At 38.4% G+C, this 8074-nt stretch overlaps 1 protein-coding gene across 1 annotated transcript; it reads left to right on the top strand.

The window, feature by feature from the left end:
- Positions 1-2304: 2304 nt before the first annotated feature.
- Positions 2305-4005, top strand: LOC131426563 (uncharacterized protein C6orf136 homolog). Its single transcript, XM_058589402.1, has 6 exons — positions 2305-2658; positions 2776-2937; positions 2998-3167; positions 3246-3467; positions 3537-3606; positions 3672-4005. The coding sequence occupies exons 1-6, from the start codon at positions 2521-2523 to the stop codon at positions 3786-3788; spliced, it is 879 nt and encodes a 292-aa protein (XP_058445385.1). The 5' UTR covers positions 2305-2520; the 3' UTR covers positions 3789-4005.
- The last annotated feature ends 4069 nt before the right edge of the window (positions 4006-8074 follow it).

Here is an 8074-nt window from a genome sequence, read left to right as displayed (position 1 = left end):
ATTCTCTAACAAAATTCAAGTTATAACTTTCAGATCTGGATTATGGAACTAAATTTTAGATCTGCACTCGGAACCTGAAATGTTGGAACTGACTTTTGAACAAGAATTAGAATCTAATTTCAGATTTAGAATTTAGAATCTGCATGCTGGAACTAAATTCGAAACTTGAACTTTAGAACTAGATTTTGGAACTGTTTTCAGTTATGGGAGCGAAGTAGTAAAATTTGAAAAAATTCACGCAAAAAGCATCTAATATGAATAATAATAGATATTTGGGAGTGTGAAAGAATCATGCACATTTTATTCGTACTCACGTCGTCCAGCTTATTGATTTTATCTATCCGCCTTTTTTTCCTTCCGAATGTTTATCGATGGTTTATCGGCCGGTCTTCTAGAATGTTTCCATTTTAAAGGATCAAACTCATTTCGATATATTTCCCACTCAAAAAAGTACTGAATTTGAACTTATTATAAGTTCTTCTGTAATGTTTTAGTCTCTAAATTTCATCGAAACAGTAAAGTTCACGAACGATTATCCATATTCGGAAGTGTGGAAGAAGATATTTTAGTATTCACGTTCTCCCGTTATGTCCCACCCGCCTTTTTTCTCGTGAATCGAATACTAACATGTACTAATTTGATAATCCGGTAATGATTAACTAGCTTTCCGTAGTATGTTTGATTGATATTTATGGAAAAATCGCAATAGTAATTATCAAATTCGAAGAAGTGAGGTTAGGTGCTGTTTTCATATCTGGGAAATTCGTAATTTTCGTGGATTGATTTAAGAATTAATTGATAAATTAAGAACAGAAGGTATTTTATTCGTCTATTTGCTCATGTATTATCACTTATATAAAATCTGTATATGAACTGAGATTTAAATTTTATCCGTGATTTTTAAATCATACGTTCGATGACAACACGTGAATAATCATTTTATGGGTTCGAAAGGTTTTGCATCTGCCTTCGTTCAACCTCTAGTAAATTGAAACAAGTCATATAAATTGTTTCTAAATACATGGCATATGTCATAAGCATCATTATCACGCTATCTTGTTGTGATCACGCTGATTACATTTTTAATATGATTTCGTTTGCAAGCTCGATGACAACATTTCATAAGGTGCTAAGAACACAGATACATTTAGGATAATCAACTTTGAAAAATGAGTTAGCACTTTAAATTCCTATTTAACTATTTGAACGCATAATTTGTGTCTTGCATTAGAATATGTTGTAATAATTTACAAAGTACTCAAAGTAAAAGATAAACTTGGACTTCCGATTGTGCTGTTTGCGAAGCATTTCGATATATTTGGTGCGGAACTATTTCCGACCTCTTCATATAATGCTACTAACGGATTACTGAAAAGCGCAACATTCTCCTCTTCATCTTTCTGGATCATTGCTACTGCATCTGAAAAAGAGTCTACTTATTTGCTGTGATATTTCTCCTCTTGAACATTTGTACCTAGCAGTAAATGAAACCCGTTAGAGTTTTCCATTAAAATAGTCGAAGCGCTTAAACAAACTTGAAAAATAATTCAATTTTGTTTTTTTCAACGATTAAAACAAAATGGTCTAAATCGCAAGCACTCGAGAAAACGAGAAAATGCTTAAAAGCCCTTTCCCAATCGAAGAACATACAACCTTTTCCACACTGAAAAGTTTATAGTACCATTCCAATTTGCAGCCGACTTGAAAATAATTAAATTACTATATATTTCCATAAATTTACCTTCGAAATTTTCTTATTTGTTTTAAAGGATTCAACATTCGTTACAACCAGCGTTATTATATAAATTATGAGCAAACATTTGAATAAACTCAAACTGAAACGGCACATGCACGAAAAGGCTTGTTTTGATTTTGGATGCATATGCTCCCATGTTTATCATATGAATATAAAAGGTAACACAAACAAAATTTGGTAATGAAAATTATTTTGTTGATGTGACATTTTGAAGATTTCGATTTCATTTTAAGTGAATCAATAGATTGTTTAGTTATTAAAAAATGTATGCATTAATTGAATTTGTTTACATTTGGTTTACGTGCCCTTATGAAAAGTTGTCATCGAGTTGATGTAATTTAGAATGTTGGATTGCAGAAGGAACATTTCTCCAAACCATTAGATGACTATTTAAATGCGTTATGAAATTATTAGTTATTAATAAAACTTCCGAAATAATATTCAGAACGCATAAAACAGACCACCAAATTCCAGGCCCTTTCAACAAAGCAGTCCACCGTCTACTACTTCGGTCTTAGCAAATCGCTGTCAAATCTAGTACCTCTTCCAGCGAATGTTTTCATTGGTTCTCGCAATCGACCCGGCATGTGTGTAATCGTCCTGTTCGAACAACACTCGGAAAACGATGAATCCTTGTGAGTATCTGTAAATCCTTGTGACCAGTGTGCGACGAGAGTTACCTTTCGCCAAGGCTTTACCACGAGGTAAACCCAAACGGAATTCTACAGAAAGGCATCACACCAAAACAACAAACAGCTCCACCGATGGCAAACTGTTTGCGACGAAGCATTTCCACTCGGTTTGCACCGACAACGATCGGAAGGATTTTCACAATCCGGCGAACGATTGCATCAGCCGATGCCCGGACGGTTCCCACATGCGGCAGCCAACCGGACAGTCGGGTAAGTTCGAATCGATTCTGATGACCCCAGCGACAGAGTTTGTTATGCAATTTCAATCAGAAGCTGATGTGTTTAACCACAAACAGCTGACCCAGATAATCTTTTTTTTTTCGTTAGTGGAACAACTCGCCCGTTCAAATCACCGGAAATTGGCACATATCGGAACTTAAAACGCCTATCGCTGCGAATAGGACGGATATTTATTCATTCACCCAACCAGATCCTCAAACGACTCCCTCGAATCAGTTTCAAACAAACCAAAGTCCGGAAGCAGCAAAGGTAAAAACGCTTAGGTTTGATAATAGACAATCGGGTTATTAACTGCGCTAATCATTACAGGATTCATCCGGTTCCCAGGACAGTGCCCAGCAACCGTCAGAAGCGCAGCTGCAACGGGTGTTTGACGTTTTGGCAAGTACCCTTCCCAACCTATTTCTTCAACCGTTGGACTATTCCATCTACCATCCGAACCTGATCTTCGAAAATAACATCCGAGGCATACGAACCGAGTAACGTATCCGTCATACGACGAAGCGAAGGACTGTTTTAACATCTGGCATTTTTTGGTTTCCTTTTTTTTTCTCCAGAGGTTTGTATCACTACGTAAAGCAGATCGCGTTGCTACGCACGGTGGGACATTTGAAGTATGCCTACGTGAAGCTGGAGGTATTGAAAATCACCAAACACCCGGAGGACAACACCGTCAAGGTGCGATGGCGAGTGAGGGGCATCAGTGCGTTTAAGGTTATGTTCCAGTTCTGGAAGTACAAGCTCTGGAAGCTGAAGGAAATTCTGCAGGACACAGAATCGTGAGTTCGAATTCGGTTGCTTTGTCAATGTTGGATTGGTTTTGAATGGGTTTGAATTTTTGTTTTCAGCTGGTACGATGGTTTTTCGGTGTTTCACGTCGGTTCCGATGGACAGATTTATAAACACGTAGCCGATAAGGTAAGGACGTTTTAAAAAAATTCGTCCCCGATGGGGCCAAATAATTTCGTTTCGTTCGCTTTCAGATCATGCCGGATGACGACAAGGTGGTGGTTTCTCCGAAAACCGTCGTATCACCTAAACTAGCCTTGTTCTTGGGTCTAACGGCCGAGATTAGTCCCATCGTGGGTTGTATTAATTGATAGCAGTAGTTTTGTGTTTCGTTTTTTTTCTCCTGTTTATGCCGCTGCAAGAAACACACACTCACACACACGTCGGGTGGTTTTCGTGCGACCCCTCCCGTTAACCATCCGCCATGACGGAAACGAGGGACAACCGAACCGGCCCGTCCGGAGATGATTGATTAGTGAATAAAACCGATACAGTTGCATTCTTAAATGCATGCTTTGAACATTCGAATGCTGGACTGTTGTGGCGAATCTTTTTGTTTTCATGAGAAAAATCCGTTCGAGTTGTTCATTAAAATCATATTTTTACGTTTCAGTTAAACTGGTTTTCCTTCCCTTGTCAACAACTTGTACAGAGTAAGGTTTGCCCTTCAGGTATGTTAATACACTTTTTTGATATGACAAGTGTCAGCATATTTATTCCCTCTAAAAACTTATATCAGCAATGCAAAAACTTGTTGGAATTGAATCGATCAACTATTTTGTTTGCCTACGATTTTCAAAGTAAGCTTTTGGGAATCAATAGCAGTTCTTCTCTAAAATTCAACTTATCTGGTGCCAAATTTTCAGATAAATGCTCACCCCATTCATTCGATTGTGATCCTCGCTCTTGATATTCTTCCACAGAATAATTTGGTTACATATGAAAACCTCATCACCTAAATCAAAATGATTCACAGAATGTTACGTAATCAGAAAAAAAATGTCCATCTTTGAAATTACTAAACTTCTGACAAGAATCTATACAGACGAATTTAATGTCCAAGTTTCAAATGAGTCAATGACAACAAAAGGAACATTTTGGGTGTGTTATTCTGCACCATTAATTAGTAAACAGAGAGAGAGTCTGTCATTGGCTTTTAGGTTCATTTGAAATGTTGACGTCGAATTCATCGATAGATTCGGGTCAGGAGTATAGTTATTCTGATGATTGAGCACTTTTCTCTGATTGCGTAACATTCTGTAATTTATTCGAATTTCAGTGATGTGATTTTCACATGCAACCAAAGTATTCTGAGGAAGAATGGCGAAAACAAGGATCACAATCGAAGGAATGGGGTGAGCATTTCACTGGAATTTTGACACTAGATAAGTTAAATTTTACTGAAGAGCTTCTATTGATTCTCAAAATAGTTGATAGATTTAATTTCAACAATTTTTAGCATTGCTGATTTAAGCTTTTGGAGGGAATAAATTTGCAAACACGATTAAAAAGTTTCAGAAACATGACTGAACCTAGCTCTGTACAAGTTACTAATTCTCCTTGTTTGCCCACAGGAAAGAACAGTCGCTTTGCATAAATAGTATTTTTTTTCAAATTTATTTAGACAGTGTTTTGAAAACGGTCATTTTTTTCAAATAGCTATTGTCGAAAAATAACATATCATTTGAAAAAGTTTTGTACTACAAATATTTACGAAATCCGTCAAATTTTCGGATAAAAATACTGAAATCATAATCGAGTCCTACACTGAAATGAATCGGTTTTAAAATTTTTAAACCGATTTACAAAATAAACAATTTCTATGAAATTTGGCTCCTAGATAGAAAATTATGTTCCCTTCCACCCGAATGTGAACGAAGGTTCTCTAATGTCGTTTTCGCTTGATGCTAAACCTAACCCAGTTTCCACCCTAACTGCTGTCAAACCGTTTCAACTTTTTAAATCAGGTTTACTCAAACCCCCCGTTGTTAAGTGCGAACCCAACACAGTTTTGTGAAAAGTGTTTGTTTGATAAAACTACCCTGGGTCAGTTAAGGTTTTTTCAAGCGAAAACAACATAACAAACATTCCTATTCTGTTTTTCGAGAGAAACGGAATTTGATTTTGATCGAATGTAAAAATTCTCAATCTGTATGTCGATCGAGCGATGCTTTTGTGTGGAAAACTCGATCGAGATACAAAATGCAAAAAATCGCATTCGATCGAAACATTCCGACTCGATCGAATTTTAGAATCGAAGAGAGAAACTTTTTCTTGTTCAAACTAATTGAATCCAAGAATTCAAAGAAATTCAATTGGTGAGGAGATTTCGAAAAATATTCAGTAGCTAGTAACAGTTCGGCTGAAAAGTTCATATCGTTTAATAGAAACACACATTTTTTTGCCAAAATTCGTTTTTATTATTCAACATAATTGCCATCAGAGGCGATACAGCGATTATAGCGATCTTCCAACTTTTCGATACCATTTTTGTAGTACGATTTGTCCTTTGCCTCAAAATAGGCCTCAGTTTCAGCGATTACCTCTTCATTGCTTCTAAATTTTTTACCAGCGAGCATTCTCTTGAGGTCTGAGAACAGGAAAAAGTCACTGGGGGCCAAATCTGGAGAATACAATGGATGAGGGAGTGTAAGGAAACATTGACGACGATTCGGAAGCCTCAAGCCAATCGTTGAAGTGGAACTGTCGACCGGAAACTGCGTGGTGAAATTTTGAAGACAATTAAGAGGAATCCTAATCTGTCGGCCAGAAAATTCGGTGCTGCCCATAGTACCGTGAGGAGAACTCGACTCCGGGAAGGAATCAAGTCGTATCGAGCTAGCGAACAGCCAAATCGGACCATAAAACAGAATAGTGTGGTCAAAATTCGTGCTCGGAAACTATATGACCAGGTGCTGACCAAGTCGACGGGTGTCTTCTGATGGACGATGAAACCTCTGTCAAGGCTGACTTCGGGCAAATATCAGGTTAAAAATTTTACTTGGCAACGGCTTGGGGGGATGTTCCAGCCAAATTTAAACTTGTTTTTGCCGACAAATCCGCAAGAAAGTTTATGATTTGGCAGGGCATTTGTAGCTGTGGCACAAAACGAAAGTTTTCGTTACAAATAAGACAATGACTGCCAAAAAGAGTGTCTCCAAAAACGAATTTTGCCGATTCGACCATCCCGTAATGTTTTGACCAGATTTGGCAAGCTGTCATTGCAGCAAAGTCGTTCAAGAATGGTATGTAGAGAAAGGGGTCCAGTTTGTTCCGAAAAACCTAAACCCACCCAACTGCTCTCAGTTCCGCCCTATTGAGAAATACTGGGCAATCATGAAGAGGAGATTTAAGGCAAAGGTGAAGGTTGCCAAAGACATCAATCAGATGACGACCTGGTGGAATAATATAGCAAAAACGGTGGACGAAGAAGGTGTGCGCCGCCTAAAAATTCGAGAATTCCTTCGAAACCGTGACGAATAATTCTATCCGTTTTTTTTTGTTAAAAGTATGAAGAAAACGCTACATTTGTATAAAAAAAGATCTTGAATTCAATAATAAATAACTGAAATACAGGCAATTGTCTTTGTTCCAATTCTATCTGAAGAGCAAGCTTTAACTGATGAGAAGCGAAACATTTCACATCCATACGGTCGTTCGTCGATTTGGCCTCACTGTCGGAAAGCTTTCCGACTGTTCAATTTCTATTCTCGCGCTCTCGTTTTCTTCTACTCACGCCACTCACAAATTGTTTAATCAAAAGCTCTTTTCGCCATAAAGTTTGGCATTTCGTATTCCCATTCGACAGTAACATTTCATATTCATTTCGAAACTCCGACCGAAGGAGGTAGTTTACTTCCGCCGCTTTTTTTTCACGAGCTTGTCGAATAACCAATCCGAGATAGTCACGAATCATTTTATTTTTTCGTTTTGCTCTGCTAGCCTACTCGCAGGCTAAAGGAAGAAGCCTGACGGCGGGATGCAGTCCTCTGGTTAGTGATTGCGGAGCTCGAGCAAAAAGCATGGTATGAATATTAAATTGACTCTTCTTCTTCGGAGGGTTAATGGAAAAGACAAACTTCGGACGGTTGTTTTGGATTTCTGGTTTTCTCGAGCTTTGACTTTATCTAGTCAGCCATGAAAAGTCGGTTCAACCGGGCGAATGTCAGATGCGGGCATTTCGTTTCGGGAAAGAAGTTTTTTCTTAGCTGTCAGAGTGAGTCAAAGTCAGAATTAGAAAAAAAGTGTTTATAATTAATACTTGTTTTAATGGAAACTGTTCCTTCGCCATATACGCTTATCTGCCACACTCGCCGCCGAAGACCGATATCGCGGCCGGTAAAGAGCAAACCAAAACAATAACAAACAACTAAATCCGGTAGGACATCCCCTGCCTCCCGATCCGTCGTCCACGCTGGAGGCTGCTCCGAAACGAAACTCGTACTGGCAAACCGTTATTAATCCCAGATGGGCCTCCGAACGGTACACATTCGCAGAAAGTTTATCTGCTCACATCTTCCGATTCCGTCCATGACGACGACGACGACGACGGCGAGAACGGATTCCCAAGGGGGGGAAAGACAGAGCGCGAAATGTT

The sequence above is a fragment of the Malaya genurostris genome, chromosome 1, assembly GCF_030247185.1.
Source record: "Malaya genurostris strain Urasoe2022 chromosome 1, Malgen_1.1, whole genome shotgun sequence".
In the NCBI taxonomy this organism is placed as follows: domain Eukaryota; kingdom Metazoa; phylum Arthropoda; class Insecta; order Diptera; family Culicidae; genus Malaya; species Malaya genurostris.
The sequence above is the reverse complement of the archived record's forward strand: the minus strand, read 5'-3'. Positions and strand labels throughout refer to the sequence as shown.

Bases quoted from the DNA above. Each gene is read 5' to 3' on its own strand.
- LOC131426563 (XM_058589402.1), top strand. From the start codon at position 2,521: ATGGCAAACTGTTTGCGACGAAGCATTTCCACTCGGTTTGCACCGACA. The intron at 2,659-2,775 runs GTAAGTTCGAAT...TTTTTTCGTTAG, and splicing joins GCAGCCAACCGGACAGTCGG to TGGAACAACTCGCCCGTTCA. The intron at 3,607-3,671 runs GTAAGGACGTTT...GTTCGCTTTCAG, and splicing joins ATAAACACGTAGCCGATAAG to ATCATGCCGGATGACGACAA.